The sequence below is a fragment of the Copadichromis virginalis genome, linkage group LG7 (assembly GCF_057382275.1).
Source record: "Copadichromis virginalis isolate Kocher_CV1m ecotype Utaka linkage group LG7, C_Virginalis_male_GT1.1, whole genome shotgun sequence".
Classification (NCBI taxonomy): Eukaryota; Metazoa; Chordata; class Actinopteri; order Cichliformes; family Cichlidae; genus Copadichromis; species Copadichromis virginalis.
The window spans coordinates 51,273,001-51,290,328 of NC_140624.1; the positions used below are offsets into that span (position 1 = coordinate 51,273,001).

General features: G+C 40.0%; 1 protein-coding gene across 1 annotated transcript; it reads left to right on the forward strand.

Annotated features, from left to right (window-relative positions):
- The first annotated feature begins 2,158 nt into the window (after positions 1-2,158).
- LOC146706056 (prostaglandin G/H synthase 1-like) lies at positions 2,159-16,931 on the forward strand. The gene is made up of 11 exons (XM_085464049.1): positions 2,159-4,180; positions 4,281-4,364; positions 9,657-9,773; positions 11,268-11,408; positions 11,503-11,646; positions 12,114-12,295; positions 12,546-12,629; positions 13,783-14,029; positions 14,665-14,951; positions 15,306-15,453; positions 16,152-16,931. The coding sequence occupies exons 1-11, from the start codon at positions 4,174-4,176 to the stop codon at positions 16,511-16,513; spliced, it is 1,803 nt and encodes a 600-aa protein (XP_085320175.1). The 5' UTR covers positions 2,159-4,173; the 3' UTR covers positions 16,514-16,931.
- Positions 16,932-17,328: the final 397 nt, after the last annotated feature.

Sequence of the window (17,328 nt, forward strand, 5' to 3'; positions counted from 1 at the left end):
AAATGGTTTTAAATAAGGACAGGGGTTGTAGACATACAGACTTACAGAAGTGGAAGTACAGTTTTGTTTTGTTTTTTACAACATTGTGGTTGGAAGCACTGATTAAATTAAATTCAGTGAAAGTAAAAAAAACATAATTCATATTAACAGGATTACACAACTCCATGGAGTGCAAACTTGATTATAGTTTACGTTGAAATAATTCTATGCAGCTTGAATGTGTTTAACACAAGCAGCGAAAAACTAGCGCTAGTTGCTATCGTTTATGCCGGGTGCCCTTCCCTCTACATCCAAACAGGAAAATAAGTATAGTTGGGTTCACGTGAGAGGTGTAGGAACCCTAAAGTTGGCTGTGGTGGTGAAAGGGGATAAAAAATGTCAGATTTCTGTTTTGAGCACAAGTAGATTTTGTGCTGATGTTGCTCTAAAGCGAACTGCCCTGTGGCTTTAGCATAGCCTGCAGTAAACTACGCAGTATTTCATGCAGCCTTTGAATAATCCGAAGTTGATAAAGCTCAGTTTGTTTTGTGGGAAGTTCGGGGGGTGTAATTTCCAGGGGGGGTTATGACCCCCCCCCCAATAATCAGACCCAACCAATATAACACCCCCCAATAAAATTATGAACTATCTTGCATAAATAGGCTGTTGATGTTCTTTACTCATTTCAGTTATTACCAGCAAAATAGTTGCATGTTTAATCATGTGGGAATTTACCCAGATTTATTTATTTAGACAGAGATCTTGATCCCACCAATGTTAGGCACAAAGTTACGCCGATGGGTCTATCAAACATCACTGAGCAGTCCTTACCTTTTAACAATAATCTCTCTTCTTCATCTCTTGTCTCTTAAATCTTACAAAGAACAATATCTGGCTAAATCAGTTTAGTAGGAAGCAAAATCACTCAAACCATAAGACACTACAAAACACTTTAGCATCTTATTCCAGGTAAAATATTTTTAAGCATATTGTTCTAACAGTTTGTAAAGTTAAATTATCTGCTTGAAATATCTAACATTAAGCTTCACAAGAAAATATTTTTTATTTGCTCACACACAATGCTATGATAGACTGAAAGGCTGTGTGAAACAGAAAAATGGAGACAGACTCTTGGCCAGTCATGTAGTCAGAAGCCCCAAAACACACACACTAACAGGGAAGAGAGAAATCATAAAGGGGTAACAATAATCTGGAGGTTGTGTAATCCTCATCGTCCCATTTTCTTGTGGGAAACACAAATCTGTTTGTATGTGTAGGAAAAATGTTGGTGAGAAAAAGTTGTGCTTATAAAAGTGTTGTGAAAGAAAAGAGACCAACTCCAGTGACGTGAAGACCCTACAATAACACAGAGAAACCCCAACAAGCAAATGACCCCTATTTTAACAAGTACTTAGTGACAGTAGGAAGGAAAAACTCCCTTTTAACAGGAAGAAACCAGGCTCAGGGAGGGTTGGCCGTCTGCTGCGACCAGTTGGGGGTGAGGAGAAGAAGACGGGACAAAAGACGTGCTTTGGAAGAGTGCCAGAGATTAATAGAAGAAAAAGAAAATACGCATTCCTGTGGAAAAGCTAATAGTATCCTAGCATGATTCAGCGTAACAATACTAGCCTGCAGTGTTTTCATTGACATGAATTCAGTTGAGGGCTGAACTGTTTCCAAGCCGCAGCTGGTCTGAACATCTGTACACACAGGAGAGTCAGTGAGGCGAAGTTGTTTATTGGATACAACATTGCTTAAATATCAATTAGTCTGCCCACTGATTGCTTTCGGACAGAACTGATCTAGATACTAGAGTTAGTATTCGGTGGTCCCAGAGCTGGCCTTTTTTCAAGCTACCCAAAGTCGCTAACAGCACCCATGCCTGCATAGTATAAGTGCAGCTGGAAGGCGAATAGCAATTAGTTGCTGTGTAACATCCTCAATGACAAAACAAGTCTAAATATTTAAATAATATAAATAATGCAGAAATTTCTCAGAGGAAAGTCTGTTTACAAATGAGTCAAAATACAGAGTTGGAAATTCCCCAAGAGGCATCGCAGTGGAGAAAACAAGCGGTAGGAAGTATGTGGTGATTTCTCAACAGAGGTTTCCTTGAGACATGAAATTACCAACAATCTGAATATGGTGATTACCAGATAGAGATGATGGATGTTCAAAGTATTCCTGTTACCAGTAAATCCAAACATTTTCTAAGAAGTTGGAAAGCTTCTTAGAAAAACTTTGCAGATACAACACCAGAGCCTCGGGAGCTGCTTTCAGCACTGTTCCCAATTGCCTGTGCTTATGCATGCGTATGCTGACAAATGTAATCTACCGGGCAGTCTGTCAAGTTGATTTACAGCCTCTTTGTGTGTAGGGGTAGGATGGCTTCAATCACAGATAAGCCTCGAAGGCTTTTGCAGCAGCTGTAATTCCCAACATTCTTCCTGATGCTGTGGCAGAGTTTCTCCTTTGCACTGGCAAAATAATCCTCCACCTCTGTGAAAACTGTGTTGTCCTTTCATATTTTTAACTTGTAAATCTGCCGCATGGCCAATGCACAGTCACTCACTGACTTAGCATATATCAGACAACCTAATTCAAAAATGATGCATGAACGAGTCACTTTAAACTGACAGTAAAATGCTTTTCTTTCTTTTTAAATACAGTTGAATGCTGTGAATGCTGCAGCACTGCAAAGACTCATGGGAATGTAAATGTCTAACAGGATTCGCTTACAAGTGCTATTATTAAGACTTTGTAGGGCATGTGTGAAGTGGTTTAAAGTGCTCGCGTGGACAGGAGAAGAGTTAAGGTTTAATAAACAATGGACCTCCATGTTTCTAGTTATTAATGTTCTCCAGCCAGTTGTTTTAGAGCAGACAAATGTTGAATCAGGGAACTGAGACGATTCTTATTTCTGTCATATTCTGACACAGACAAACACACAAAATACATAAAAGTTATAAATTGATTGATATGTCACATTGAGTGGCATAAGTATTTGATCCCCAAGCAAAACATGACTTAGTATTTGGTGGAGAAACCCTTGAGAAACTTTATAAACAGTTTAGGGTTCTTTCCTGCCACTTGGCAACCGCCTCGTGGCTCAGTCTATTGGCCCTTCAGTGTGATGAAGTCGACCTTAGCAGAAAAACACGCCAAACGTTTTCCACCTCCGTGCTTGACTTGTTCGAGTTGAGTTTGATTTTGGTTTCATCTGACCACAGCACTTTTTCCCAAGCTTGTTGTTGGCCTTACAGCCCATTCCAGTCTTGTGCAGATGTACAATCTTTGGTCTGGCCCATGGTGGTGAGAATAGAAGAAATTGATTTTGTGCAAAGGTGAGCTTTTAATACAATGAGCTGACAGGTATGTCTTTTATGTAATGTGTTGTTTTCTGGATTTTGGCTGAGATTCTGTCTTAATCTGACTTCCTGACTTCTTCTAATGGCGCCATCATGACTTCCTCTGAACTTTCATAAACTCCAGTGGCAGAGGTGACATTAAATCCTTGGCTTATCTCTCTGAGAGTTTATCCACGGCTGCTTTTCCCTCATCTCAAGCAAACATCCGAGGCAGGATGTAAAAAGCACCTGCCAAGAAACCACTCAGCTGGAAAAGTTTATTGTTCTTCTCAGTGCAGGGGAAGTGTCCTTATTAGTGTGCCATGTTAGTCCAGACTGAAATATCTCCACAACATTTTGTGTCTTTTTTATGGAAATGCAATGGGTGATGTTTTATTACGTTATACCCAGAAAAAAATGAACCAATATTAAAGACATTAAATTGAAACGATTACAGCGTCTAAAACTATTTAGCTCCATGATTTACAAGGCTTTACAATCTTAGAAGACCTTAAAACAGTGAACATGGCAATAGAAAGTTAGGCAGTATTTAGGAAGTAGGGCCACTGATCACCAGCAGTAGGCGGTAAAGAGCGGGGAAACCCGCACTTGGCTCCAAGTCACCGTCGCTCTTTCTCTCCCCTCTCCGGGGGCCATAAAGGCGCAGTGCAGCTTGGCTGTGCTCACACACAGGAGTAACCTGTTGGATAGCTGGTTTTGCTTCTCTTTCACGCTGACCCAACACCCGGATCGTCTCCATACTCCTGATCCTGTGTTTACCTGCAAAATCTGGATCCCTGCACCTTCCCACCCGTTGTATGAGTTGGTATGAAAAACTCCTGCTGGAATGAGAGGTAAGTAGAGATCGAGCCCTTTACGTAGAGGTGCTGCTCGGTGATTTGATGTTTCAGCTGCTGGACACGAAACTGACTGACTTTTAATCATGTGGGGAAGCCTCTGTCCTAGGATCAGCCTGTGCGCTTTTGTTGCTGCTGCGGGAGCCTGCGTGTCGGGGTGATGAAGTTACCTCGAGCACAGGTAGGTAAAGAGGACTGGTGGGGTTTGATGCTCTGACTTATAGCATTACCTGTTATTTGGAACATTTGCTGCTTTAATAACTGCAAAGTCTGCAGCAAGAAACACACGCAGTCTGTGTTTTGACTAACACTGGTTGATATCAGGGCTTTTTTCTGAGTGATGTGAGTGAAGCTGCCAGCAGCTACACATTCGTTTAACCCCGATAATAAAGACAGGCACTGGTACAGTAACATGACATCATCCGCTGGAAGACTAAGGAAAAGATTATTCGCGAGTAAGGAGGCCTGCTGTTGGAACTCCTTTTAATTAAAATTCAAGTGCAGGCTGAGTATTTCTTAATGTTTTTCTATATAAGGTAGGATTTCAACACTGAGCACGGGATCATTTGTCAAAGTGCTTGGATATACGTTTTGAAGACCCTTGAGGAGACCAGGCATTTCCTGCCTGGCCCATGTGGGCACTTTTTCCATCTCTCATGTCTTACACACGTAATGCAGCATGATCAGCTCTAACTTATTTCTCATGCCGACTCCACCTTTTGAGCACCGCCCTTTTCAGAATGACATTTTTTCAGGATGACATATTTACGCTCATTGTCTCCAACGGAAGACTCGCGCACAGAGATTTATGTCTAGTCACAGGAGAAAACTTTCTCCATAGACTAACTCACTCCTGGTGATTTATGTCTACATTGAATTTAATAGTGCTTTTTGGAAGGTCTATGCAAGATAAAAGATGTGTGTGAGAGATTTGAGAACGAGAGAGATTTGAACTTCTTCTGACCTCTCAGGCAGTGTGTATGCAGTTTACACAGCTGTCAGATGTAGTTACACATTTGTTAAGTGTGGAGGATCGAGGCCAGGAGGTGGCTTGGAGAGACATGAATCCACATGTGCACGAGGAAGTGTTCCATGCCGCACTGTTTTTACTCAGAAGAGCTTGGATGTGTTGTTTATCTTGCAGTTCCAATAAAATGCATAAATGAAACCCTGTACCAAGAACTGATCTAACGAGTTATGTAATTGTGGTTATCAGTGTATGGATCTTGGAGAGAAAGAATGCCTGGCCGGCCTTATCTGTCATCATAATGTAAATTAACAGGATTTACTCTCACCCGGAACTTGCATGCAGAAACTTGCGCGTCAGTAGTTTAGACGCCATCCCCCACCAACACCCACCTCCCCCACCAGCACCACCCACCTCCTCCTCACTCTGCTTCTCTGTGTGTGTCCGAGAACAAAGGTCTTTTCATGCGGATGGTTTTTCCCACACTGGTTTATTAAACTTGTAAAGAAGTGTACGATTATCTTTTATTTGAAACCTTGGATAACTAAGGGTCTTGCAAATGCGTGTAAAAAGAAGAATAATTTATATAGGGACTATATAACACAGGGAACTAAGAATGCGGAAATGAAATATAAAGTTTATAAAAATAAGTTGGTATTAATATTGAGGAAAGCCAAGAAAGACTATTATAATAAACTTTTTCAGGAAAACAAGAATAATATTGAGGGCATTTGGAATATTTTTAAAGAAGTATTGGGTAACAAGAACACACCCTCAGATCGGTGTATTTATTTTATTAAGAATAATCAAGTTGTCGATAATAAGACTGAAGTAGCAAACGAATTTAATTCCTTTTTTGTAAATGTTGGACCTACTTTAGCAAATTTAATTAGGAAAAATGACGACCCAGAATATGAAGTTTGGAAAGGAGAAAGTAGAGTGGTTAATTCTATATTCTTAGCTGATATTACCATAAAAGAAAAAGTAGCAATTGTAGAAAATTTTAGAAATAAAAAATCTACTGACTGTGATGGTATAGACATGGTTATAATTAAAAAGACTTTAGACTGTATAAGTATTCCTCTATGCTATATTTTTAATCTCTCGTTATAATCAGGAGTATTTCCTGATCGAATGAAAGTGGCAAAAGTGATACCCTTATATAAATCAGGAGATAAGCATAGTTTTAACAACTATAGGCCAGTGTCTCTTAATTTTGTCACAGTTTTCAAAAGTGCTTGAAAAACTTTTTGCGCAAGACTTGATAGTTTTATTGAAAAAACCAACTAATAAATGAAAATCAATTTGGATTTTGTAAAAATAGATCAACGGCATTAGCATTGTTGACTTTCATTGAAGATATTTCATCTGCAACCCATAATAATAAATACACAGTTGGGGTATTCGTTGATTTAAAAAAAGCTTTTGACACGTTACAACATTTTATTTTGATTTCTAAATTGTATAATTATGGTGTGAGAGGTGTGGCATTGACTTGGTTAAGGAGTTATTTAGAAAATATGTACATTATCTCGGTAATACCTCTGAAAGATTGAAGATTGTATGTGGGGTTCCTCAAGGTTCTATTTTAGGACCTAAACTTTTTAATTTATATATTAATGATATCTGTGAAGTATCAAAAAGGTTACATTTTATTTTATTTGCAGATGACACAAATTTTTATTGCTCTGGAGAGAATTTGAAAGATTTGGTTGAAATTATGACTTCTGAGATGTTAAGATTTAAAAAATGGTTTGATGTAAATAAATTATCTTTGAATCTGACAAAAACGAAATTCATGATATATGGCAATCGTGTAAAGGAGGAAGAAGTCATTATGTCCATTAATGCAGAATTGATTGAAAGAGTTACTGAATTTCGCTTTTTGGGTGTAATAGATGAAAATTTGACGTGGAAATCACATATTGAGTATATTAGAAAGAAGATGGTTAAAAACATTTATATTTTGGGAAATGTAAAAGATTTATTAGACCAAAAAACAATGCGCATTTTATATTTCTCATTGTTTTTCAATACTTTAGTTACTGTGTCGAAGTTTGGGGAAATACATATGAGAATACCTCTAAACTTATTACAGAAGAAAGTGATACGAATGATTCATAACGTTAAATATAGAGAACATACAAATAAATTATTTATAAAATCAAAATTATTAAAATTAGGAGATTTAGTGAAACTATAGACACTATTAATTATGTTTAAGGCTAAAAGTAATATTTTGCCTTCTAAGTTACAAAGAGTATTTTTAACGTGTTCGGGGGGAGAAGATAGCAGAAGGAAATTTTATTTTAAGCATCAGCTAGCTAGGACTACACAAAGATTAATGAGTCCAACGGTTAGGGGTATACAACTGTGGAACTCTCTTCATTATAATTTAAAGAGTTGTATAAATTTACATTGTTTTAAAAAGTGTTACATGTCTAAAACGATAACTCAATATGAAGAATGTGAATGAAATTGGAGTAAAAGGATCCATTATTTTTTGTTTCAGTTATTTTATTTACTTATCTTTTCTCCTTGTTACTATGTGGAGTGGTATATTCTGATTGTAAATTTGTTGTTTGGTTTGAGTTAGGACTGGAAATAAGTGTTAATGTTAGTTTGTTCCTTGACTTTTGGTGCCCACTTGCAATATAAGTTGGATTGTAGATAGGGGGCAGGGTTTAATAAGAATATATTCTTCTGCCTGCTCCTTTTCACACATGGTTACAGTGCTTTACTGACAGAAAGTGTAGTTGGTTTGTTTGAAAGAACTAACTGTGGAAACTGTTGACCAAGTGTGAAATAAATAAATAAATGAAAATGAAAATTATCTGTTATCATAGGAATCCTTTCTAATGGAGCACATTATGCACTCTTTGGGTAGATGGGAAGAAACCAAAGGAAAAGCCGCTGCTGGCTGTTAAAAACGATGCAGGTTTAACAAACTTGTACACGGGCTTCACATTTAACACCCTCCATTCATCTCATATATAAGTCTATGAGTTGTATGATTGGTTGATTAAGAATTGATTTCTGATTGCAAGGGGACAAGCAATAAGTACTTTAAATGTTAAAAGTAATGTTAAATCAAAACAGAATCTTGTGTATAAAAAGCAGCTGGTTGTGGTGGCTCTGGCCAAACTGAGTGTCAGCCGTGAAACAGAAAGCTCTGAAACTGAGTTCTTCCCAGGAAATTCACGCAAGGGGTCACTAGAGGCTGTAATCCAGACTATGTGTGGAAAATAGTTTACCATCAAACTGCATGTGCCAGCTTCATTTTACTACAAAGGAGTTTAATAAGAACAGCTAAGCATCCATGGTACAATCAACTGTCCATGTACACACACCTGCCAGGGAAGAACAGAACAGAACAACTCAGCTGTCTATTAGCCAAAGTACGAATGAGCATATTTCCCAAAGGTCAAACTTGCATGTTAAAGAAGTACAAGAATCACTTTGAGAGCACAAACCTCCACCAGGGCAGCTGACTCTCTCTTTACTTTTAATTTCATTCATTCTGATTTCTTTGTTCTTTTTTAACATATGGTTACTAACATATGTTAGTAGGTAATGGATAATAGATAATGATTTATAAATAACTGGACATGAGAAACTTGTATATTTCTGAGTGAAAAGACAGCTCATTCTCCTTCTCTTGAACTTTCTTTAAATATCTAAATGTAAAAGTGAGATCTGAGGTCAAATGTGACAAAATGTTTGAATAAAAACTGTAATAATCCTCATATACATCATTCCCAACGCGTTGCCTATATGTGGTCAATATAAACAATGGCAGTAAGAAATTGTTAACATGAGCGCGCTCTACACATTTACAAAGTTTTATCAGAACTCATTTAAGACTTCTTTTATCCAAAACTCAAAACGCTACCAAAAGCATAACCTCCTCGGCGGAGGTAACAGTGTAACGCTTTATGTTATCGAGTAAAATGTGCAATAGTACTCCAACAATAAACTTGGTACCCAGTTATGTGGGTCTTCTCCAGAATGCTTTCCTGAGCAACGATTAGTGCTGTATAGAGCAAATTTCCAAGACTGTCACATTTATGTTGATGTGACACCTGGTGCCTTTTTTCTCACATTGTGTCAGTGATTAATACAAAATTCCTGTAAAGAACAAAAGTTGCGCTTGGAGCAAGAACTTGTTCACCTTGCCTAATCTGCAGAGGTATTTTTTAAATAAAAGCATGTTTCCAGTAGTGCAGTCTAAGATTCCATCTGTCTCTGATTTCATGTCTGGCTCTAAGGCTTTCTTTTATTCTTTTCCTTTTCTTTGCGTGGGCATTTTCAAATAGCGGTCTGAACTTGCTCGAAGGCAGATGGTTTTGCATGGAATACCACAGGAAGTGCCGGTGCCGCTTCAATATTTGATCTCTCTTTCAGTTTATTTCCATGCCACCGCTTCATATATAATCGGCCTACCTGACGTTCAAGTATTTCCAAATGATCTTCACATGAGTTTTCTTTTCTCTTTATTTTCCACAGTCAATCCATGCTGTTCCTTCCCCTGTCAGCACTGGGGTGTGTGCGTCCGGTACGGTCAGGACAAGTATGAGTGTGACTGCACTCGTACCGGCTACTACGGAGAAAACTGCACAGTCCGTAAGTCCGTTTTCCTCTGTGAGAGTGGTGCTCATATCCTCTTTTATTGCTGTACCTTTTAGGAATTTCAACTATTTAACTTAACATAAAACCAAAGGGTTTTGAAAAAAAAAAGGTTTAATTTCATAGCCCCAGGCTGTCAGCGTTAAAACGTCTGTCTAGACAAGTATTTGGGAAAATTGAAGGAGCGTGGGGAAGTGCCAAGAAGAGAGCAGCTGGATTAACAAAAACCCTCACATGCTGTAGTTCCCAGTCATTTGTTATGTATTTGGCAGACATTCGCACACTGAGTGTAATAACAGTTAATCACTGCTTTGATTGTACATGGAAAGAAAAAGACAATAGGAGCAGGAGTAGGAAAGAAAAGGAAGGAAAGGAGTATTGGACAGGAAAAGGAGTTACATGTAGACCAATGTTTTCACTTGTTGTGTAACGCAGAATAGACACACATATTGCTCATGTAGCTCCAAAGAAAATATTATGACGTCTTTATGGAGCTACCAGCCAAGTGAAAGGAACAGTTTCACATTTTTGGGAATTACACTCTTTCTTTTTTCAGGGTTTTTTGTAACAAGTAGGAATATATAGGAATATGATACACCAATACTTATTTGTCCTGTTAATAATACACTTTTGATAAAATCAGAAGCCTGTGGTATGACACAAAAACTTGTATTGTCCTGCTTTCTCCAGCTCGTGTTAAGCCTTTTTCACAATGTGTTCAGTTTGTTATCGTTTAAAGGTAAATGGACTGTACTATACTCTACCACACATTCACACTCTGATGGATGCATCGGAAAACAACTTGGGGTTAGTATCCTGCCCAACAATATTTGGCAGACTGGAGCAGCCGGAGATCGAACCTTCAACCTTCAGATTAGCCATTTGTATGTGAAGTCCCATTCTGAAGCCTTGAGATGAGCATTTTACTCATCATATGTCATATAATTATTCTTAGGCTTGGGTTAACCTGATAGAGTAGCAAAAATGAGCCAAACCCCAGTAATTTGTGCTGCTTCTGTACTTTAATGCTACCGCAACCCTACTTTGGTGCATAGTGTGGATTTGATTACATCTACAAATCCGTAGTGGATGTAATCAAAATCAAAGTCATTAACCCTAGATTTTTGGTGGAGTAGCCCTAAAACCACATAATAAGATTCTCATGTTGATGTTTTGGTTTAAACATAAGCACATTTTTAAGGTGTTACAGCAAAACCAGCTGACGCAGTAAACTTGGAGTTTTTGGGGCCCCGAGGGAGGCCGATAATGAGACAGAACTGCCATTATATTTCACGTCATTCAGTAATCCACCGACTCCAGAGGTGTGGGTGGCAATTCAGAAGTCTTGATCCTGGTTTTAAAAGCAAGACCATGCCTGCCAAGTGTTCTGCTCCATAATGACTTTGTTATTTAGAGTAGATTTCCAGATCCCCAGTTGCCATGACTTCCAGTAATAACAAGACCGTGTCTCGTGATGTTCTGCCATTCCAGCCGAGCTTTGGACCCGAGTGCGTCAGTTTTTCAGGCCCAACCCAGGTGTGGTGCACTACATTCTCACCCACTTCCACTGGCTCTGGGACATCATCAACCACACTTTCCTGCGGGACGTCCTCATGCGGCTGGTGTTAACAGGTCCAGAGTCAGCAAACTTATTGTAGAGAAATTCATTCTGGATGTTTTTTACACGTTCTGTGTATCTAATACATCTGTTTTTTTGTACCAACAGTGAGGTCAAACTTAATTCCCAGCCCTCCAACCTTCAACTCCAAGTATGACTACCTCAGCTGGGAATCCTACTATAATCTGAGCTACTACACTCGACTTCTGCCTCCGGTGCCAAAGGACTGTCCCACACCTTTGGGGGTGAAAGGTTAGCTTCCAAGGAGCCACATTTTGTAATTAGGGGAGTGTGATAGAAATTGAATACCAAATCGACACCCAACAAGCGGACTGAAACATGACTCAACATGAATCAAACTTTGCTAGTCATGGTTTAGAATCCCTTGTTATTTTTGTTATACTGCCCCCAAGAGGCCAGTGTCTGCTATTGCTCATTTAAATGTGCTTTGTCAAATGATGGTTGATGATTCTGTTGATTAAGAGTATAAATTTAAACATCTGACAACAAATGCTCACATAGTTCCAAATTTAAATCCACATTTTTATGCAAAGAGTGTAGTTTAAGGATTGCTTTTATCCATATCTTGACCTTGGACTGTGCAGAAGTGCAGTTTAACATGTCAGCTGTGTCAGAGCTTCAGTATTATGGCTTGAGTTGGGTGTATCTGTGTTTTTCCCCCCCGGTATGGTGCGTGATGCTGTGGTGTTTCTCTTCAGGCAAGGCTTGGCTACCTGACCCTGAGGTGTTGGTTGAGAGGCTTCTGAAGAGAAGGACGTTCCGACCCGATCCCCAGCGCACCAGCCTCATGTTCGCCTTCTTCGCGCAGCACTTCACCCACCAGTTCTTTAAGACCTTCAATCGCATGGGCCTCGGCTTCACTAAGGCTGTCGGCCACGGGGTCAGTCCATCCTGATCTTTGGTGTGCAGCACATTAGCTTTATTAAGGAGTTAGTGTTATATACATAGCATAAGAGCAGAGGGAAACTTCTAGTCTTGATTCTGTCTTTTTGTTAAATTTCAGCAGTATAATTTACATTATGAAGCTGGAGGTTGGTGGAAGTTGGAGGGTAACTCCAGATGAAGTAGCAGCGGCTTTTTACAATTACACCTCTGATGCTTTTTTTCGTTCTCTCCTGCAACTCAAACAGGTGGACGCAGGACACATTTATGGAGACAGCCTGGATCGTCAGCTAAACCTCAGGCTTCTCAAAGATGGAAAGCTGAAATATCAGGTAAAGTCATTTGCAGACTTATATCTGACTGCTTTATTAGGGACGCCTGTTCAACTGCCCCTTAAGTGATCTAATCAGCCAATCACATAGCTGCAATCACTGCTTGCAGACATCCGACATCGTGATAATCGACTTCAGCCTGCTTTCATTTCAGCCCGTTGTGTGGCAGGGCTCATCAGCAGATGTCAGAGAAGTGGAGTAGCTTGCATCCAATCAGTGGTGCTGCTCGATAAAAACCCTCCGAGCTCAATTGCACTGTACTGATTGTACTGATTACACACACCACGGTTAGCTGAAGTTCTCTCCTTGTTTCCCTCATTTAAGATAAATATGTTTTTAAGTGGAATTTGTGTGCATCTCCTTTTGTGTTCAACCCGGTTTGTAACAACATGTTGAACTGCTGAAGTTCAAAGAGAGCATCAGGGTGGGGGCAAAAGGTGGTGTAAGTCATTTTGAACGTGGCGTGGTTGTTTGTTTTGGATGCCTGCAGTTCGTGTGGGCTCACCAAAATTGAGTAATAGAAGAGTGCTCAATTTCAGAGCAAGGCTTTGTGAAAACATGGACAGATCCTGGCTTGTATCGACGGCTGCTGCTGGTGTGAGGGATATTTTTCTTGGCAAACTTTGGGCCACTTAGAACCAACTGAGCATCATTTCAACACCACAGCCTACCTGAGTATTGTTGCTGTGTATGTTCATCCCTTTATCACCTCAGGCTTTTCAGGCACTGGCACCTAGGCTGTGGAACTCTCTGCCGTTGTCTTTACGCTGTCTAGACTCTACTGACTCCTTTAAAAAGCAGCTGAAGACATTTTTATACAAACGGGCTTTTAACTAATTTAATTAATTTTAACTTGTATGTCTGATCTTACTGTAAAGCACTTTGTGATTTTTATCTGTGAAATGTGCTATATAAATAAATTTTACTTACTTACTTACTTACTTACCCATCTTCTGTTGGTTCTATTGGTCCAACCTGGTACTAGCAGGGTGTAGTTAATGAAGAAGCAGCCAGTGAGTGTACATGTTGATTTAGAAGCGCAACTGTCAGTTCTGCAGTTCTTTTTAAAATGAAATACTTGATCTTCATTAACATTGTGAATTACAGATGACAGTGACTTGTATCATCATTCTTTCTTTTTCTGTCCGGTCAGTTAATTGATGGAGAGATGTACCCTCCCAGTGTCGCTGATGCATCTGTTAGAATGAGCTACCCTCCCGGAGTCCCCGCTGAGGCTCAGATGGCTATCGGTCAGGAAGTCTATGGACTTCTCCCTGGTTTGGGAATGTACGCCACGCTGTGGCTGAGGGAGCACAACCGAGTCTGTGATATATTGAAAGCGGAGCATCCCACCTGGGACGATGAGCAGCTTTTCCAGACCACACGGCTCATTATTATCGGTGAGTTAGACACAGTTCAAAAGGAACAGTGAGCCTGGCATTGCAGACTTCAAGTGTTTAGTGCAAGTGGCTAGGACATGTGACAGTTCACTGCTTTTTCTAATAACAAGTTAACTAGTTTAAATAAAATTTAGCAAAACATGTTGGATTTTATACTAAATTTGGTTTAAAAATGACTTCTTTTTTTTTCTTTTTTGAAAGTTTGAGCCAGACTTGCTCCTTACCAGCATCTGCGAGGTGTAGTGGTTAATACGTTTGCCTTACACAGGAAAGAGCCTCAGTTTGATGTCGGGAACAGACTCAAACCCAGCCTCAAGTGGGTCATAAGATGGTGTACTTCTAGTACTGGTCTCAAGTCAAGATAAATGTGAAGGTTGCATCAGGAATAACATCTGGCATAAAATCTGTGCCTAATTGAAAAACATCTGCTGTGGTGATCATTTGGGGAAATAACAAGCAGTCTTTTGCCTTAAGCAACCACTGAATTCCGCACAGGTGTAGCCAGAGCCTGTTCTTTACACTAAACTATTGCATTTAATTGTGTATTGTTTTTTTGGTAAACTTTGTTTGTTTAACTTGAGGTCGAGCCACTGTCTGCTTGGTGCATTTTTCTTTAATCCCTTTGCTTCTCGAAGGCGAGACCATACGAATCGTGATAGAAGATTACGTGCAGCACCTCAGCGGATACCTGCTTCAACTCAAGTTCGATCCCACCCTGCTGTTCGGCTCTCCCTTCCAGTACGGCAACCGTATCGCTCTGGAGTTCAGCCAGCTCTACCACTGGCACCCTTTGATGCCCGACAGCTTCTTAATAAATGGGGACGAGCTGTCATATGAACAGTTTCTCTTCAACACGTCTGTTCTGACGCACTACGGCGTGGAGGCCCTCGTGGATTCCTTCTCCAGGCAAATTGTTGGGCAGGTAGCAAACGGCACATGTTGTGTAATTATAACACACAGTTATGGTGCATTTTTACAAGTTAGAGTTGTTTGGACGTCTGTGTTTTATAACTCGCTTTTTAACCATCAGCAACTGAAGTGTTGCACAATTCAGTGATCCATGTTTAATGATTTCTGGCAGTCACACAAAGTTTTCCTGTTTTGCTTTATCATACTCTGCGAGTGATCGCACGCTGACAGCTTGTTTTCGTACTGATAAGCTGAGGCTTGTGCAGACTTCTGCAGTAAGCCACTTTGTACCTAACTTCTCACAGGATGTCTTTTGACAGAGGTCACTCCATATTGGTTACTTACTTCTCCCACCGTTGACCCACAGATTGGCGGTGGGCACAACATCAATGCGATGGTCACCAAAGTAGCCGTTGGGACCATCAAGGAGTCCCGTGAACTTCGCCTCCAGTCTTTCAACCAGTACAGGAAGCGCTTTAACCTCACGCCATACACGTCATTCAGGGAATTCACCGGTAAGGCAAATGATTCTGTGTCTAGCTCACATGGCACAAATTTTAGAAGTCCACGCAAACAGCTGGACGGACACTCCTGGAATTAATGGCATCTGCTCTCTTTTTGGAGCAATTTTTAAAGCACTGGTTTTGTCAAAGTTATTTTCTTCCCACTGCTGTCCTCTGAAGGGTAGCGAGGGGATGCATTTGCATCAGAATCTCTATTTACATGTCACGAACTCCACTGAGTGTCCACCTTAAACAGTCATGTGCCGATTTACATCATGCAGCTCCCTGACATAGAGAGATTTTCAAAGAGCTTACAACTCCAGTGACTCCGTGATGAAGATGGAGAAAGACTGTGATAGTTCATAAAGCCTGAAAATCCACGAAAGAGGTGTTTTAAGCCATAGTCAGTGAATTCAGTAGCTGCTGATTGGACCCCTTGAAGAAGCAGCAGTAGGCCTACAAAATAAAATCAAAGCCGGGGGAAGGCTTCATCACCTGGTCATGAAATTTCACAGCAGTGTGTCTCACTCTATTGGAGGAGCTCTGTAGAAAACCTCCCTGTCAAAACTAATGTGCTGAACTGATCTGCCAGCCTTACAGCAGTATTGGTTTAAAACCTGCAAATATTATCTGTAAAAATCTGTACTGTAATGATGTCGATGACCTGCTTCATAAACATCCTATTTGACATATTTGGTCACTTTTTGCAGATAATGAGGAGATAGCACGAGACCTCGAAGAGCTCTACGATGACATTGACGCACTGGAATTTTACCCCGGCTTGTTGTTGGAGAAAACACGAGCGGGGGCCATATTTGGAGAAAGCATGGTGGAGATGGGTGCCCCCTTCTCCCTTAAAGGCCTCCTGGGAAACCCTATATGCTCTCCGGAATACTGGAAGCCCAGCACCTTTGGAGGAAAGGTGGGCTTTGAAATAGTAAACTCTGCCACACTCAAGAAGCTGGTGTGTCAAAACACCAGAACGTGTCCTTACGTGTCATTTAGAGTACCAGCAGAAGAGAAGCAAGAACACGGGCGAGAAGGTGACAGAGCGCAGACTGATGAGCTATAACCTTTGCAGACATCAGAAGGTTGTTTTGTTTTTGTAAGATCATTATATGAAGGTAAAAGAGGCGGCTGCTAAATAAAACAATTTTAAAAAATTAGTGTTACAGATGTTTGCTTGGAAAACATCAGTAATGCTTGCTTGAACAGCACTGGAGAGTCACACAGGAATCAAGAGCTCAGAATGAAATCAAATATGCCTTTTCCTTTATTTTGCTCACTGTCTCATACACTTGAACACAAATACATGAGGAATAAACATGTTTTTTTGTCAATAAAACTTGTGTCCGAAGACTGAAATGATCACAATACCTGTTCGCACTGTCCATCAGTAAACGTTTGTACTGTCTGCAGAATTATTTTGAAAGATCTCATTGCAGCTCAGCATAAAGACTGAAATAAAACTGCCCATTCATTCAAACGTACTCAGGCTTCAACATTATTTACGACCCAATGATCATTATCTCTCATGACTGTTTGTACCCCACCCACATTACTCACCCACTGCATCTCATAAAACCAGTGTATTCTTTGGCTTAAAGTTGAACACCAATGATAGCTGATGAGAGAGACCTGCCCAGTGCTATGTAACTGCAAGTTTTCTTTTTTTCTTTCTTTCTTTTCTTTTTTTTTAATAACCAGGGTGCACAGCGTGGTTTAAAATACACATATAACTAAATTGCCCTTGCTTCATAGTTTAAAACATGTGTTCTTGCTACATGCACTTCTGCATACATACATATGGGATTATATATGTCCGGAAAAACCACATATACAGTCTGTATGTACCTGCTATTAGTCTTTTCAGATGATTTGCATTGT